Raw genomic sequence first — 18,275 nt, 5'->3', positions numbered from 1 at the left:
TTCCAGACCTATACATAATGAAACTGAATTTAGTATTTTCCACATTTAACTCTTATGGTGAACAAGTTTTTAGAGACTGTGTGGACTTTGAAAAAGATAACCATCACTTTTCTTCTTATACCTGGACCTACACAAAATTGCAGTAACACAGATAATGTATTTACACAACGCTCTAATTTAAGATACAGTTAGGAGTTACATTTTCCAATTCAAAGCTATTAAAAAGTTCTCATATACTTTTCTTTAAAGAGAAACTACCTTATTAAGTGGAAAGATAAAAGTATGTTATACATAGGTCTGTAATAACGCAAAATATTTTTCTCATTTGTGCAAATATTTTTCATCACAATCATGTATTTCACTCTCTACAATCAACAAAAAAAGAATGCAAAAAACAAATTTATAAAGTTTGCAAAATTAAAAAGATATAACAACTGAAGATTTCACTGTAACGATACAAAATGTCTCATATATTATACAAAATTGAGTATTAATATAAATAAATACATATTGTGATCTTAACATCTTATATACATTGCTAAAGAAAGACTGTAAGGTAAAACCTGTTCAGTGGATTCTCCTCAATCAGCAGTTTAGGAACCTCTTAAGCCAGGAAGAAACTGGACCTATACCACATAACAAGGAAGGACTTCAGTGAGCTTAATGGAGTTAGATATCTACTATGCTAGATACGTGTGACTTCACTTTCAATTATAGAAGCTACTTGAAAAACTCATTTGCTTTTCATCTGGATTAATATATAAGAAGCTTGTTTTAAAAGAAAAAACAAAACACGGGATTATAAAAAACAATGTCAACCTAACATCTGGAAGTACAAGATAATGTTGAGGAATAAAAAAAAGCATTTTTTCCTGGTCAGACTATAGTATTATTAAAAGTTTGCAAGTAGTCTATGTAAGGAGGGAAGAGCATGCTATAAACTCATCAATAAATTTCAATATAAGTCGTTCAGGTTATAATGTTATATAACAAGCAGGTCAGCTGAACTTTTTATATTAGGCTTGTGCTCTGTTGAAGGAAAAAATAAAAAAGCTACAGCTTTCACCACTGCCTTTTCTTGAGGGATTAGAGCAACTTGGAAAAAAACAAAACTGAAAAACAGTTAATAGAATGATAAACCTTTTTCCATAAGCAAAAGAGGTGTGTGTGGGAACATGCTGGAATAATTTTATTTGGTCTTAAGAAGCAGCGGTCGCTACATTTTGGTTCAAACCTGTTAAACAGTGTACTTTTACAACTCTGCCTGACACTACACAGTGAATTGTGTTTCAGCATCCCTGGAACACCTGCCAAAATACTTTTTTTTTAAACTGCACAGACTACCACAAAGCCCTACCACGCATAGAGCTGTTTTTGCATCAGTGAAGCACAAAACATATCAGGCTGTCCAATTTATTAGCATACAGTCCTTGTGTATCATGGATAGTACTGACAATAAAGGGTTCTGGGTGAATCAGAACTTCTAATACACCACACAGATGGAATCAAAATTACTTAAAAATATCATCCCTCTCTTATTCTGTTTTGCTTAAGTCTATGGAGGAATGCTGAGGAGTCATCTCCTGATGTGCTGAGAAAATACCCAGTGAATTTCATTAGTTTGCATTGTCCTGTCTTTGTTTTAAGCAACAAAAGAAAACCCTAGATCTGACATCAAGAACATTAAAATACAAACAACCAAACAACAAAAACACAAAACCCTGGAAAATCCAACAGTTTAGATCTCTTTCCACACTGTTTACCTGTTGCACTTGCTTGTAAGATCTGTTTGCCACTCCATACAGCTGCTGTTTACCATCCAGGCCTTCAGTCTTTAATATTAAAAAGTCTATAGTGCCTAAACACCTTAAAATGCCTCTATATACCTTGGTTTGGAAACAATAGGTATACGTGCAGTAATAACGTCTAAAGTAAAAGTGGTTGAAACTGAGTTAGAGGAAGTGTTCCTCATCAGCTACTCTAGATGTGTCCTTTCCAAAAGCAGTTAACTGGGAGAAAGGAAAAGCTTTTTCCTCAGTGTGTGCTGGAGCAGAAGTGAGTATTGCTGGCTTGAGTCAGTTGTCTTGTTCCATTCATAGACTTTTCTGTTCAGTTCCGTATGGATATCTAATATGGATAGCTTCCTGCAGCAACAGAAGTAAAAGCTTTCTGTTAGACAAAGAAACAAGACACTGCTTAACAATCCACAAGATGGAAGATAACTAAAGGTTCAGTGAGGAGAAATTTTAAGAATTCAGCCTTTTTTTGCAGAAGTTATGCCTTTAAAACCCAAAGATGAATATGCATTCTGTAGATAAATTCATTACACCCCAAGTGACACTTGTAATATTGATTTTAACAGAATGATGACCTATGCTTTCCGTACAAGATTTCAGGGTTTGTGAGAAGTACTAAATATTAACCCACAACAACACTGAAAAATGGTTGCTAGCTCTGGTATAGCATCTGTACAATGAAAATCTTTGTTGGTAAATTTATATATCCAAGCATATTTGATTTTTGCTCAAATCTCTTTTGATAATCTCACTGGATAGACTAATGTCTTTGATAGTTTTAATTCAAGATTATAAATTGGAAAGACTTGTGGCTTCCTGAAGTGTGGGTAAATTATACCTAAATGAAGAACAAAATCCTCCCCTCTCAACTGCCTTATTTCTTGAGGAAACTCAGACACAGGCATTTTATTTGCAAGCAAGGACATTCTTAATAATTTAAGAGGCAATCTTCAATTTGACAGGAAGCCAGGAGTGCACCTCATAAGCTGAGAAGAGCTATTTCAAATCCTGCCTTCAAAGGATTGAATCAAAGCCCCTCAACACTATAGCACTGAAATACATTACACCCAGGTTCTTCCCTTTTTACTCTACAAATCCCAGTGCCATAACACTTATTTTATCCTCTAAATCTGAAGCTTAACTCATTCTAGACAACCTTCCTGTGACATTGGTTTCAGGAACACATACACTTGTTCTTTAACTTATGACATAGTATGAAGGTATTTTTCAGGACCAGAAAGGATGAAACTGAACAGAACTCTTTCTCTGAGACTGTAGGCTGTCCTAGGAAAAAAACGGTTCTTTTCTTCTGATTTTTATTCACCTTTTATGAGGATCACGGAGAAGCTCAGCCAGACAACACAGATAATACGAGGACGATCTCGGAGATTTTTCTAGCACAGACACATCTACCTTGCACTGACTCCAAAAAACATCTGCTACTTGGGGAATAGTGTCTTTCAAGGGGATTTTTGCATTAGAGATCATTTTCTTATTTCCATCTACTTCCAGACTAGTACATTCTTGCTCATCTTCTGGCACAATGTAGCTCTGAATAAAAAAGAGCTTTGGTTTTCCTCGGAGCTCAGGACATGAGTCTGCCATAAAGTATTTCTTTATTTGCTCCAAAGGGAATCCAGTAAAGGCAGGGTCTGTACAGAAGATGCTCTGAGCATTTCCACGGCTGACCAATATGCAAACGAAGCTGTCACAACTCCTGTGCTTCTGCAATCTTGCAACATCAAGCAATGTTTCATTCATGGTGGTCATACTTAAGTACTTGTGACAATGAACATCATAGTCTAAGCCTCTGAAGGTCTCTTCCAACACATCTGAAAAAAGAAAGATTGAAATTGCCTCAGTCTAAACTATTTTTAAGGATTGCAGAATTTATAGTATTTCATTACTAGAAATAGGAAATCTTTATTTCATCACAGTAATTAAAAAACAATCAAGAGTACTCAGTGTTGATCACACAGTACATGACAAATCCTGTATAGTTATTGTCTTTTAATATGATTTATGCACTTCCTGACAAAGGCATTATTTTGTAGTGTTATTTTTTTCCTAATTCAACAGACTTCAGCGTACTTTATTTAGAGCCAGTATCCCAGGTTTCTAGGACTTAAAATATCAGGCAAGAGGACATTAGAAAATGCTTCACACAGAAGATTCTTGATATGAAAAGGAACATGCTGGATAGCAGTGGAGTCTGTTTCAACTACTGAACTTCTCCAAATTACTTTGAACATTTGTTAGAGAAATACATAATTCAACAGAGACTTGCTTTCACCAGTCAAAAATGAACCTACTGCAGTCATTTATGCTTTTCATTGTGTAAAATAGTCTTAACAGTGATGATGGAGAACTGTAACAACCCTGACAACAAAATGGCATTTTTGGAAAGAAAATGCTAAACAATATCCTAAAATTTAAAACTGCAGACATCCTGTATATATCTGTTTTAACTGTGTTAAATTTTGCTGCAGGAAAGCATGCTATGTTCTGAAAATCTGCCTTAGATGTTTGTTAATAAAGGAGTGAAACCAGATCTATGTTGGTTAAATACAAATGCATTTAAGCATTTAGAGAACCAGATTATTATTACTACAAATTATAATTGTAGCATCAAAGTCGTATATACATCTCCCACATGCAGTTTCTGACAACTATGATGGGATATAACAATTACCACTATAACATAAAATGCCTTACAGTCCCAAGAAGTTAGGTTGTCACTTGACTTCAGAAGTTTAACAGCCGCTAATTAGCAAAGGCTAATTAGAAAAAGCTAATTTCAGTGGTAACCAGCAGCAAAGCAGGAGTTGCACTAGCACACTGTTCCCCTCAAAAAGCACATAGTGAAAATAGAAAACATTTAATAAATTTAATCAACAAAATATATTCTGCACTATAGTGAGGAACTACATATAGCGTTTTGTTCCAGTCCACTTAGTTTAATTCTGTACAAAATTTCAAAAGCATTATAGACTTGTTTTTAATTACAAAGGAAAGTTCCTTTATTTTAGACAATAAAACGTGCTCTGAAAATTAAGGTGGAAGATATGATCAATTCAGAAGATATTTTTACCCAGGAGTAATTCAGTACCATTCAGTAGTTACAGACTTCATGAAGCACTTCATCCATTAGAGGGCAGTAGTGCATACACAAAATGACAGTTACAGCAAGTAGAGTGCTCTTGTCATTTCTTTATCTTACTAGCACGAGCATAAACAACCAAAGATACAAAACTTGGTAGCACCTTAGATCCTACACACACTAAGTGTCAGAGCTGATACTACTGCTTAAAAATGAATCAAATTATAAATGGCAAGTTTGAGATACTGCAGTTTCACTTGGAGGAAACCAAGAGATAAACCAGGAAATTACATGCAACAGCCCTAGATCAGCAATAATTCCTCAGCAAACCACCACTGACTTCTCAGGAGTTTTCCTCTTTACGTAAAAAAATTACCCTTCTCTCTCTCTGTTTGCAACAGAAATTTAAAACCTGACTTCCAAATGTAAATGAAAAAGTCAAGAGCAGCCAATGACTGCTTGAAAAACAACAGGAATTTTTTTTTTAAACTTTATCAGCATCTGATGAATTCACATTGTTTGTACTGAACATTTTTAATCCTTGTGATATTTGATCTTATAGCATTTAACACTGATTCAGCTTCCTCATATTAAATCTTGGGATATCTGCAGACTCCAATGCATGCCACAGATAAAATTCCTAACTTCTTCATTGTCTTTCTCTCTCCCTTTGGTATTTTCAGACTTCAGAAGTAGTGTGACATGAGAACACTCAAGTAGTCAACACACTTCTAAAACTTTCCTTGAAAAAAAATGTCATATGCTCTGCACCTCAACAGTAATCTACATCAGTGCAAATCTTGCTTTCTATCATGTTAAATTGCTCATTTTAATGCCAGTAAATTTTAAAATCTGAGAGAGAAACATGGTTTAATTCCTTCTGTGTGCTATACTGATGTATAGAGGCAGAGGAACACTAAGGCTTTCTTAGTGTTTTTATGTTTTAGTGAGATAATTTTGGGTAATTTTGGCACAACAGCAGAAGATCACCCTTGATTTGCAGGTAAATGTGCTGAATACATAATCCATTTTTGTCCTTTCAAATAAGCAGGGTTCTCTTATTCATGCTCATACTTGCAGTTCTTGTGCAAATACTGAAGTGCTCAGGTGAGCATGAGAACAGCACGTTTTAAGATTTGTGCATATATTTTTATTTCATTGCAATTACCATATCAAGGGGTCTACACTGCCAATAGAAAAAGATCTGTGCCTTCAAATGAAGAGTAGACCTAAATTTATGAACCTCTGATTGCAAACAGATGTAGTAGCTCCTTCTTTACTGCCTGTTTTCTGAAGCATGTGTCCTCTCTGCCTTTATAGTTACTGCTTCATTTAAAGAACTCAGGCCTGCTATAGTTATTAAACAGGAATGTTCTACTAAGGTCAGCAAGCTCACATTCTATTACAAAGAAATCTAAAGAGGTACCTTTGTAAACAAGACCGTTTTTAAACCTCATGTTTTTTTCAGCTCCCTATACTGACATTTCTCAAACAATTCTTTTTGCATTTGCTTTAAAGAAACAGAACTCTTAAGTAATTATTTTGGAATTGGACCGAACTATAGTTTGCTGTCTTCCAGATGAAGAAGTTCCTTGCATCAAAAAGTTTGTTCGTTAACTAAAGCTACCGTAAAAGTGAGAAGAAAGGAGAAATGAAGAAGTAGGCCTTCTCACAGAGAAAAACTGACTTATTTGTTAATTAAAGTCTCAAAAGCCCTTGCCCTGATCCTGTCCTTCACTTATTGGCAGGCTTTGTTTTCTTGGGCATGGTTGGCATAATGCTTTTTGAGAGTAGGAATTAAGTACATTAGATTGAACAGCTTAGTTTCGATGCACAATAACTGCATTCTTGCGGGCTTTAAAAAAAAATTAATTTTGCTACAAAGGTCATTCATCAACTTGCAGGGATAGGCAGAAAAACAGATTCCAAAGGATGTTTTCCAATTGCATGTAAGTGAGTTCGGTGTTTTCCCTTGTCCTTGGCCCACATGTGGCAGGATCCTGAATTAGTCTTTAGTTTCTTGAATCTAACTGGCAAAATAAACAGTATTATATCATTTACCTAAAATATTATCAAGCAAACAGCATGACTTCTTTGTCTGTGTACTGCACCCATTCTCTTTACTAACTGCAGCAGTAATTATAGTTGAGCTGCCTGGTAATGGTCTTTACAAGAAAGAAAGAAAGAGATCTCACTGATCTCCTACATCTCCTAGCCTAATGCTTGGCTACAAGCATTCTATTTTAATTTTAGCCTCAAGTGTTCCAATGACTTTTTTTTTTGGGTGGTGGGAAGGGTGGGTTGTTTTTTGTGGGTTTGGTTTTTTTGCTTATGTAAAGACCTTATTTCTGGATTCTTATTTTTGCTAAGAAGATCAGAAAAAAAACCCACATTTTAACCACAGTACTGATTACTTTGAATTCTAGATATAAAGTATTTTTTCTTATATTATGAGTTTCAGTTAAACTGCACGACATGCAACTTGGACTAGGTGGGTTTTTTTTTAAGCAAGCTATCCGTTTGCTTTCAGACATTCAAAATCTGTGGTGTCCAATATTATTACACTTCCAGTCTGCAACAGTTTTACTTTTATGGTATGGTGGCAGACATCTTTACCATCTCTGCCAATAACCTGCTGTATGGCTGTAGCATTAGCACTCTATTGGTCTCTCTGGATGTAATTTCCTTCCCCCTGACATCAGCCCCCCCATCCTTTTTAAGTATTTTCACTCAGTCTGAGGTTGGGCCTCCCAACTCTATTGTTTAGATGATCAACTGTAATTGATAGACAAGCCAACATGACTCTAGTTTTGTTGGAAAATACACATTATATTCTTTATGTTCTCATTATCTGAGAATAACAAGACAAGGTACTTCAACTTCCAGAGACTTACCCGTGTCATTACCAATACAGTCTATAATCAAGCATACTCCTAAAGGCCGACTTTGCATTCTGTACCGATCATTCAACACCTGAAGAAAGCAAAAGATGAATGCCTAATTATGTCATTCTCTTAGCTTATACACTTGATTCTTTTGTTCAGACCTATCATATTCTGCTGCTTTTTCATAGAGTAGCTAATAGAAGCATATCAAATGGAATTCATTATGTTTTACCTATGCAACAAAACTTCAGGAGAAATAGACTCATGATTTTTTTTCCCCATTACTTGTATGGCCTTAACTTTCATCTTCTGTTATTCTCTTACTACATTAACAATCCATAAACTAAGAATGGACCAGGAATGAGAGAAGGAAGTTTGGGAGTGGAGACTACGTAGAGAGGCTTTTTAAAGACCTGACCAATGAGCCAAATGATCCTTCTGTAGTACTTCTACATTATTTTCCTGAAGTGTTACTACTACTATGATGTCGGGAACTTTTGAGTTTCACACTGTCAACATAACATCTGTAGATAACTTTTGTGATTTACAGGGATGCAGTAGACACTGCTTATCAAGCCAACACTATTTCCTTATTTAGTATACCAGTGCAAAGCTTCTTCATTCAATAATCTGCAGTGACTCTGCATGATCCTCCTCCCCTTTAAAGATCTAACAATCAATTTGCTACGGGTAATTCCCTGATCCTTACATATAACACATTTAGAAAACAACACAGCAGTTGATCCATACTACTAATACACTTGGTTTATGTATTAGCATTTCTCCTGTCTGGAGAGTAAGAAGGATCAAAAAGAATTAAAGAACAAAGCTTACTGCACACAAAGCCCTGTCACTTCTAACAAAGATGCAAGAGATTTGATTTTCAACAGGTTTTTACTTAGCCTCTGCTCATATGTGCACATCATACATACGTGCTTTTTGCACACTACTGCTTGCATACTAGCAGCAAATATTTTACATGAAAAATGCATTCTGCTAAAGCAATTCACAGAATCTATTTCTTGCCAATGAAGCTATGAATATACATAAAGTTCTGACTGTATGCAGTTAAAGGCAACATTACAACAAAACCTAAGGAAAACTAAGGCAAATAGCTACTTAAAAAACAAACTAACAAACTTATATGCATACATATATGCATCATAAATGCTCAAGCACTTACCTTATGTGATGCTGCTCCTGATTCTTGAATGGACACATGGACTGGTTCTTCTGTGTTTAAAACATACATAAGTAATTTCAGTGTGTAGGTATTGGTGCTATTTCTTTGAACACAAATTGGTTAAAAAGGAATCTTTATGCTTTGGTCAAGTTCTCTCTCACCTAGACCTCCTAGTTCCTATGTATGCTAGTTAGGTTGAAAACCAACAAAAATGTTCACACTAAAATTTTATTTTGATTGTACTCTGTTATTTACAACTAGAAAAAGAAGTCAACACAACAATTAGCAATAAAAACAATCTCTCCCTTACTCTGAGAGAATTCAGTCAACTAGTCTCTTTAAATCCATCATATTTGCGGGTTACTTTGAGTTCTCAAAAAAGAATACACATATGGTGAGAATCTGATACTGGTTGGACAACTTCCAGGTTGGCCTGGTGGAGAGCCCACAATTAAACCGTTACAAAACCATCCTATTCAAGTCCTATTGGGAACAGATGCATTGTGCTGCCTCCAGAGCTGGCTAGTTAACCTCTTCCACAATTCTATTAATATTTATTCCATTTAAAAGTTGTCCAACTGGAAGGCACCAGCAATTCCAAGAAAGTTTTAAGATCTGGCAATATAAGCAAAACAAATAATAAGACATGGCTCAGTTTTCAGAGTTACCAATACTCTCTGCTCGTGGTGACATTAACTGGCTTAGCCATAAACAGCCATCAAAAAAAAAAAAAGAAATTCATTAGATAACAGAGATTAGATACAATACTCTTACCTTGAAAGAAGACTTCTCCATTTTGTGATTTTTCTTTGTTCACATTCTGAAACTAAAAAGAAAAGTCTATTTTCCCTTTCTCTTTCAAAACTAGCAATCACGCCTTTTGAAATACCATGTGATAATATTTCTTTTCCTAAACAGAATGATTACATCTTTTGTATTCAATCCTATCTACTACTTAAAATTTTAAAGCAATAATTAAAAAAAAAAAAAAGAAAAATTATTTCCCCCTCAAAAAATTATTGGTTCCCCAAGAACAGCAAAGGAAAGGTTATTTCATATGGTAGCAAAACTAATAGGAGTCCCTCTAAAGACATAAGTTTTGTTACTTATTTAGCAGTAAATAGAAACTTTCATAAAATTCAAAAGGAAATTAAAATATTATCACAACATGGAATGTCAGTGCAAATTCTTCCCATTAGTGGTTCAGGTAACAAAGCTGTTGCTTTGTTTGTTAGACCAAATTGGATCAGTGGTGTTTTGTACGTAAGCTTGATACATATTTATTAAATACATATCAGAAAACATTTCTGTGCAAGACTGAAGACTTCAAGAAAGGTCAATATTATTACAAAAGCAGACCTAACTCAAACATAAACAACACTGTACACAGTAGGATTTGACTGGACACAAATGAGTGGGTGACTTGTGACATATCAAGAGACTTGTTAAAAATCAGATTAGCTGAAAAAACTAAAAAGCATGCCATAACCTTCTGCTTCTAAAATTTAAACTCTACTTGCCCTGGATTTTGCAAAGTACTAAGAACACTGTTTTGCAAAGAACACTCAAAACAAAATCTGTCACTCCCCAAAGTAGTAGAAAAAGCTTTTAAGATACAGATTTTGTATTCTTAATTAATAGGAAAAGAATAAAAAAATATAAAAATCACAAAAGCTACTGAAAATGAAAAGAGACTTTACTGTCAGAAAATTTCTGTCAGGTCCTAGACACAGTACATAACAGAAACCATAGATATAACCCAAACAGTATTCTTGTTACTAGCAATTTCTCATTCCTTAGGCTTTGCACAGATGAATCCTATTTTAATTTCTACTAAAATTTAGATATAAAGGACCTGTCTGAGTTATTGTATACTTACCCCTGAATTGTAAGGGGGATCAATCAGACTGAGATTAGGGAGAGATGCCTGAAGGGCATTTACATACACAGGATGAGAACGAGTGGAGGACGTAAAAGCTAAAAATCAAACAGAAACACACAGAAAAACACTGATATAGGACCTGTTTGAGAAGACCAATTCCTTGGAGCGTGCAAATACTCTGACTTGTAACTCTGTCTTTAGTAAGACTGCATCTGATCCTTACTATCAAAACTAAGCAGTGCAAAAGTGTTTTACCTTCTTGCTTATACTTCTCAATCTTCTTAATCAGGTCTATCCTGTGAATATTTCGGAAACAGTTTTCTATCAAATCCAGTTGATTTGGAGCCACCAAATTTAGTTTCTCCAGTTCAATAACTAGACGTAGAAAACTCTGTAACAGCAACAAAAAAACTGTTACCACAGAATATCCTCGGTTCCTGAGTCCAATTTCTGGCTCCACACAAGACCATTCAAAAAAAAAAAACAACAAAAAACCCAATCCAAACCACATTTCTGAAAGCATTGCCCAAATGCTTCATGAACTCTGGTAGCTGGCACTGTTCCCTGGGGAACGTGTTCCAGTGCCCAACCACCCTCCAGTGAACAATCTTCCGCTGACACAAAGCCTGAACCTCCATCAACACAGCTTCATGCTGTTCTCTCATGTCTTTATACATATCAGTCATTTGTTCTGTTATTGCTAAAAATAGACCCATAAAACAGTATGTGCAGGTGGTAAAGGTTGTGTTTTCAGGAACTAGGCACATTACTGCTAAAATGCTGAGATTACCTGGAAAATATTAAAGAGTTCTTAGCATTACCATAGAGTAACAAAAACTAGGAAGTGATAGACTTAATGAAAAAAAGAAGGTTTTAAGGAACAGCCTTACATTTCCTCATGCCAGCCACATGGAATGTCACTTCACATGCAGTGGATAAGAAAAGCTTTAGGGAATTTGCAGGATTTAACCCCTCCTTTGGTTAGAATTAAAAACTGAAAGGAAGCTGTCAGTGCTCTGTGCGCACAGTAGTTAAGCTGTCCAAATCCTCACTCTTTGGCACTTGAAACAAATATTCAGAATGCACGTACCCAAAGAATGACATTATTAAAAAAACCTTATTATTTCACAAACAAAAGAGCACAAACAAAATGTAATCTTGTACATCAAGACACATTTAATACTATCAGTGGTTTGAAATCCTACAGATGTGAATATTCAGATCAGTAACACCGAAGAGAAGTTATTTTGTGTCTTCTGCCTGTGAGATTCATGCTAACCGCATTCAGTACAGAAACTCGCATTGGCTTTTAACTCTCAAACTCTTATTGGCTGTAAAACAAAAGCCAACAGAATTCCCTCTATTTCTTTAGCTTTTTTTCTCGCATTAAAAAAACCAAGAACATCAACAAAAGAATGAAATATAAGCCACTTCTCCTTTCACATTTGACTTCTACCTACTCCTGCCTCACCATACATTGTGGTATAACCTCCTTCCAGCCACCCCCCTTTTTAACTTTAATCTCTTTGCTCTGGAGGAAAAGACAAGAAAAAAGGTATGAAAAAAGGTATTACCTTATCTTTTGCCATTTTAATTCGAGGAGCATAATCTCTGAGTAGAAAAACAAGAGAACTCACTTCTTCCTTTTCCAGATTCTCATTAATCTCTACCATTAGTACCCTGAAATACAGTTAAGACATTTCTAAATGACTGGATTTAAACAAGATTCTACCCTTGTTCTACTAACCACGTTCCAGTCTCAACGTAACATTCCCAGCTCAAGAATATGGAAAAAGAAACAAACAGCAAATACACAGAACTTCTCTGCTTCAATATCTAGTTACAAAATAACTCATCTTCTTGCCAGCACCTGTGTTATTTCAGACTGACTGCTGGAGAAATAGAAGTCTCCTTAATATTTCAATATCTATTAAGAGAGAGAATACAAGACAATATAACACATCTTTGACTTTTAACCTAGTAGCGAGAGGGTTTCTATTTCAGTGAGATGTCAACACAAGAAAATCTTCCTTATGATTGTATGTATTTATTTCTGAAATCCTTTAGGGAAGATCACTATATCCACTTAAATTAAGCTTATTGAAGCTAAAAAGTAGAGAGCAGTAAGGGTCAGGTCACCTGAGAAAAGCTGTGATAAAGCTATGTGCCCAAAGCAAGCTAGAAAAGGCAGTATGTCCAATTAGTGACACGTTATAAAGCATCATTTCTATCTGCTAAAATAACACTACACTAGCATCACAGTTTCCATAAATTTAGATAAACTTTTTAAAGATCGATACTTTCAATGCTCTGACTGTCAAGAAGTTACTAAGGTTTATTTTAGGAATTACACTTCACAATCTTTTCATTATAACTCTTATATGATGTTATTTTCTGCTTTTCCTTTCAATTTCAACATTAAACAAACCAGAAAGTGCACAAGCACACATTTTCAAGAAAATACAGTAGCTTTCTGAAATAGATACCTGTAATCAGGGACAAGTTTGGGGTTCCTGGAAAGGTTAGCTTCCACTGCTGTCTTCTCAGTCTTCAAGATCCTCCTCAGCAAATCAAACCTCTTAACTCTGTACAACAGCTCAGACAAACCAAGAAGAGACAGTTTATCCCTCTCAATCAAAGCCACCAAAAGGTGTCTAAGGTCAGCAGTAGCCAAGTCAGGAGCAAGGTCTCGGCACAGGAAAACCATCATCTCATCTTCTTCTGTATCCAATTCCTGTTCAATCTGGTGAATGAGAACAGCTGGCACTTGGCACTTGGTCATCACTTTCTTACTGTCCCTTCAAAACTGCCAGCCTTCCTTCTTTTAAACAGGAGGCCAACATGACATGAAGTCCATATCTTCTACAGCACATCTCTGGCGTTCAGTCATGACCGTATGCATTTTTATGTCAGTAATTCTGTAGAAGAGGAATAAAAGGTTCTAAATCTACCGCACAAGGTCACAATCAACTCTCCTATTTGTCATACCTCACTTATAACTAAAATGCCAACTTAGTTTACATGGACCTCCTGTTCTCAAGGGGTTCTCCAAGATGTTGATTACAGAACAAAAACTACTTGGTAGGTCATACTAACCAGAAAAAAATGGAAGTTCTTTTAAAGTAAAATTACCTTCATACAAGTCTGTGAATTCCATAGGAAGTGAAACGAACCACCAACTCACTGATGAGAAGACTGTTACAGGAACTATTGAAATACAAAAGTATTTCCACCGCATTTGAAGAATAAAGCTTGGATCCCTTTCCAGCAGCTTAACACTAAGTCTCCTGCCCAAATGTCTTAAGACATCTTAAATGAAGCATTTTGACAGTTAAGTCCTAGTGTAACCGCACGTTGTAGTCAAAACAATGAAGAAAACAACAAAAAACACATATAGAAACATTGTTATCAGGTATGCACTCTGAAGTTAAAAAAACAAAAACAACCTAATGATATATATTGTATATAATATATATCATATAGATTATGTAATATATAATATTAATATATATAATATATAATAATATTTTTACATGTTAGTTACCTTCAAATTCAGGAATGTGTATGTTGTCTTACTTATAAGTGATTCCACTCTGAGTTATCGGGGTTTGAAGGGTTCCTCCTCCACACTCTCCATGCTCAAAAACGTCAAAGAATCACTCAAAGAAAAAATTCCAACCTTCAGTATGCCAAGTGGTTAACTAAATGCACAGATAAGCCACAAACCACATGTTTCTTCACGTGATGTTCATGTTTTACCATACTGAAAACTGAAATATAAAGTCAAAACTAGAAAGAAAAAAGCCCTCATGATTAACAAATTAACTAGGGTGCTATGATCAATTTCTGTTGCCACTAACTACGGAAATTCTGTCTGTCCCTCTCTGATCCCCATTACGTACACTGTGAAAGATGAAGTGAGCAATCTGAAGATTAATCTTAGCCCTTACAAGAAGTTCAGTTACTACACTGCATATGGATTTGTGTAAACCACTCTCTAAAACAAAACCCAAGAGAGCTTCAAAGACACAGTAAGACTGTAAGACCAGGGTAACTTTTTTTTTTTAAACCAGTTTCAGCCCTGAAGTCACATTCAACATCACATGCTGTGTCCATGCATTAAGCAGACACGGGGAAACTTGTCTAAACCTTTTTTTTTTTAATTATCATTTCAGAGCTGTTTAAATGAAAAAATTATTCCATACAATAAACTTACTTTACACAGAGAACATGTAAGAGTTAGATCTGAGTAAACCGTAGGCTAAGTTCTACTACTCACTGAAAGAGCAAATTAAATTCCAATTTCTATGCCAGTCTCCTTTTATCTACACCTACCCCAGTGAGCCATATTTTCTATGGAGTTGAAGACTGCAGTGGATTTTTCCTCCACTTTGTGATGGTCACAATAATCAGAAAAATACATCACTATTTAAAAGATAAAAATAAAAAAACCCAAAAAATAACGCATTCATCTTTCTGGTAACATGTCTAAATCACTAGGTTATTTCAATACCAGCAGCTGCTATGACCCCAAGGTGCTACCTTCAGAAGCAAAACAGAAGTTTCTGTTGTAAATACCATAAATTTACCACATTAGAAGACCCAAGCATTACTCAGTTTAAATACTCCTACACTTCTATACCACTGTGCAAATGAGACCTAATGTATTTGCAATACTCAATATGTCATCGAAGCCACCTGAGCTCATTTTCAGGAGCACAGAGTGTTCAAAAGCAGCTGACAGTAACAAGGCTGAAGATAACCTTTGCTTTATTAGTCTCTAAAACAGTCAATTCTATGTGTACCATATATGATGTGAATTCAACACATACTTCTAAACATGTGGAGAAAATGCATGATTACTGTATTGCTGCTACAGCACAGAACCAGGAAAAAGCAGCACATCTTCAGAAGCCAAAAGAGACAGGCACAGTGTTCTGCCTCACATCACATCATTTAGGAACTGAAAAGCTGAAAAGAAATAGTGTTTCCAACAAAAAAAGAGTAGACAAAATGAGTGCACTTTTGATCACGCTGTTTCACTCAAGGATCTGCCTCATTTAACTAGAGATGGGCATGGTGGGAAAATTTTCAGGCCTTTTGTAAGCAAGGAATTCACTCCCATGAATCTGTAATCTGTTCTGTGCAGTGTTCTAGCAGGGGAAAAACATTTTTGCTGTTAACTTCTGATTTCTAAAGGAGCATAAAATATTTGGGAGATGTCCCACAGAAAAACAAAAACTTTTTGTGAGACAGAACACATTCCAGAAGGGAGACGAAAAGCATCCCCCAGGTACTTTCAGCCAGGATTTTCAAAAGCACTTGAACTCAAATGTATGACTTAATAGCACTCCCTCCCTGAGGGTTCTCAGTGGGCAATAACTCAGGGCAACATGAAGAACTTCAGTATCTGAAACAGAATTTTTATCTTTGCATCTAAAAACATGAGGTGAGAAAAAAAACAAGTCTATTTTCTCAACACGAAAAACAGAAGTTGATAGTGATCAGAGGTAAAGCTGCCCCAGCAGGTTTTATGCTGTAGTGCACATGTGATTTGCCAATATTGCCATAACAAAATACTGAAGATTCTTCCATTCAGTACAGTGTTAACTAAGTAAATATTTAAATGCAAAGCTTCTGGAGCAGGAAGACAGTTAATCATTTCAAATAGCTGATGTCTAACATCACCACCAATACTGAAAGGTCACATTAGGGGTGGAGCAAATGAAAGACACTGGCCTACACATAGAGCACAGAAATAGTTTTCCTTCTTCCTGTTACAAGAGCTGGGAAACCCCCAGGCACAGCATAGGAAAACAACTGATGAGGGGGCAATTTTCTGTAAGTCTGGCTATTTTAGTTCACTATCACTCCAAATTTTCACAGAAAAAGGGCACTTGTGATACCTGCAGTATCTCTAGAAATAAAGCCATCAATTCTAGGACTTGTCACTCCTCCTGTCCCCTAAAAATGGCTGAAAGAAAAACCTCAAGGAGGTTAACATCAAAGTGCACCTGAATACTAGTTTCTGGTCTTCATTAACTTTCAGGCTTCTCTGAACAAAGTTGAGATGAGCTTTATTAGTTAATTTCTCACATACTGCCCAGGAAAATAACTTTTTGACAACTGTTTGCCCAAGTCTAGGCTGACTTGTAACTGTGTCAACAAAGTTAAAAAGATCTTTTTTTTTTTTTCTTTTAGAATAAACATCTGAAAGTATAAGCAAATATATTTATTTCTTAAAGCACAGATCATTTCCATTCCACATGGGACAAGCAGACAGATACCCACCAGTATGTTAATCAGCTTCTCTGATGCTAATTAACTTAAACATACTCCTATTTTTGATCTTTTTCATGCTGAGCCCAGTCCACACAGAACAGGCCCCAAAAATCAAGGACACATTTTTTATGCAGCAAGTTATAACAAAGTTCTCATGCAAGGACATGCAAGGCTACAACACCCTGCCAGCGTTAACAAGCAGAGGCTGCTTAAGGTTCGAAGTTTCACTCTTAAATGTTTAACAGCATGATGAAACCTTTGCTCACATGACTGCAACGCAGGTACTGGGCAACACCCAAATATCAGTGTGATTAGCAAGGCAAACAGTGCTCAGTGCTCGCGTAAAGGAAGCCTTTAGAAAGAGATGAAGAAAATCTCCACGCTCTAAAGTAGGTCTAAGCAAGCTTGTCTTTTCTGACCGCATTTGTTTCTTTAACATTTCACAACCATCTCTGCGGCAGCAAAAACAGGATATAACATCAGCGGCATAGTTATTTGGGAAATGCGCCGTTTCCTCTGCGCGATGAGCTCGTGCGGAAGCCCCAACAGCGCATCTGTGCGATGGGGCATTGTTCAGCGTGAACGCTTCCCAGCACGCCCAGCAGCTTTCAGACTGCCCCGTGAAAGGACGAGCAGGCGAAACGGGAGTCCCCAAAGAGCTCGCACACCTCTTATTGCTCTGCCAGGCTTCAAGCGACTTCCCTGCCATTTAAGACGGCAAGCTGACCAGAAATCCTCATCGAAATAAACTAAGTAAAATCAGCTTTACTCCAGGCAGTTCACGCGGGCTTCCACTCCACTCTCTAACTGCTCGCTTCAAACCACACACGGAAAAACGAAGCGCTAAGAACCTCCAAATCTCCAAGACAAAGCCTGCCGGAGAAGGCAGCGTCGGCTTTCCCGTCTCCCCGGGAGCACGGGCAGCTCCGCACCCACACCCGGAGCGGCTCACGAGGGCAGCGCTCTTACTTGCCTTACCCTCCGCTATTCTCTACCGCGCCACGTTCGTCGGCCCTTGGGATTTATGGTAACTCCGGGTATTCGGGAGCGAGGCCCGGCGAGGCAAGCACTGCCCTCCTGTTCCAGTCATCTTCTCCAGGAGGCGGAACCGAGCTCCGCAAACCCGATATGGCGCAGCCGCCTTATA

The 18,275-nt window shown here is 36.6% G+C and overlaps 1 protein-coding gene across 3 annotated transcripts; it reads right to left on the bottom strand.

Annotated features, from left to right (window-relative positions):
* Positions 1 to 480: 480 nt before the first annotated feature.
* CFLAR (CASP8 and FADD like apoptosis regulator) lies at positions 481 to 18,247 on the bottom strand. Of its 3 annotated transcripts, XR_010623061.1 has the most exons (11): positions 18,107 to 18,247; positions 13,333 to 13,764; positions 12,421 to 12,526; positions 11,102 to 11,237; positions 10,844 to 10,941; positions 9,739 to 9,790; positions 8,965 to 9,014; positions 7,791 to 7,869; positions 3,121 to 3,628; positions 1,764 to 2,144; positions 481 to 626 (listed from the first exon to the last, which is right to left on the bottom strand). XR_010623061.1 is itself a non-coding variant. In XM_065750528.1 (10 exons), exons 2-10 carry the CDS (start codon positions 13,626 to 13,628, stop codon positions 2,006 to 2,008), a joined length of 1,464 nt encoding a protein of 487 aa, XP_065606600.1. In that variant the 5' UTR covers positions 13,629 to 13,764; positions 18,107 to 18,247; the 3' UTR covers positions 481 to 2,005. The 3 variants fall into 3 exon arrangements, 2 of the variants coding, with proteins under 2 accessions (XP_065606600.1, XP_065606601.1); XM_065750528.1 differs by having other exon boundaries at positions 481 to 2,144; XM_065750529.1 differs by lacking the exon at positions 18,107 to 18,247 and adding an exon at positions 17,138 to 17,231 and having other exon boundaries at positions 481 to 2,144.
* Positions 18,248 to 18,275: the final 28 nt, after the last annotated feature.

The sequence above is a fragment of the Cyrtonyx montezumae genome, unplaced genomic scaffold (assembly GCF_038088225.1).
Source record: "Cyrtonyx montezumae isolate F1298 unplaced genomic scaffold, pur_monq_1.0 scaffold_7, whole genome shotgun sequence".
NCBI lineage: Eukaryota > Metazoa > Chordata > Aves > Galliformes > Odontophoridae > Cyrtonyx > Cyrtonyx montezumae.
This window is presented reverse-complemented; position numbering and strand designations above follow the sequence as displayed.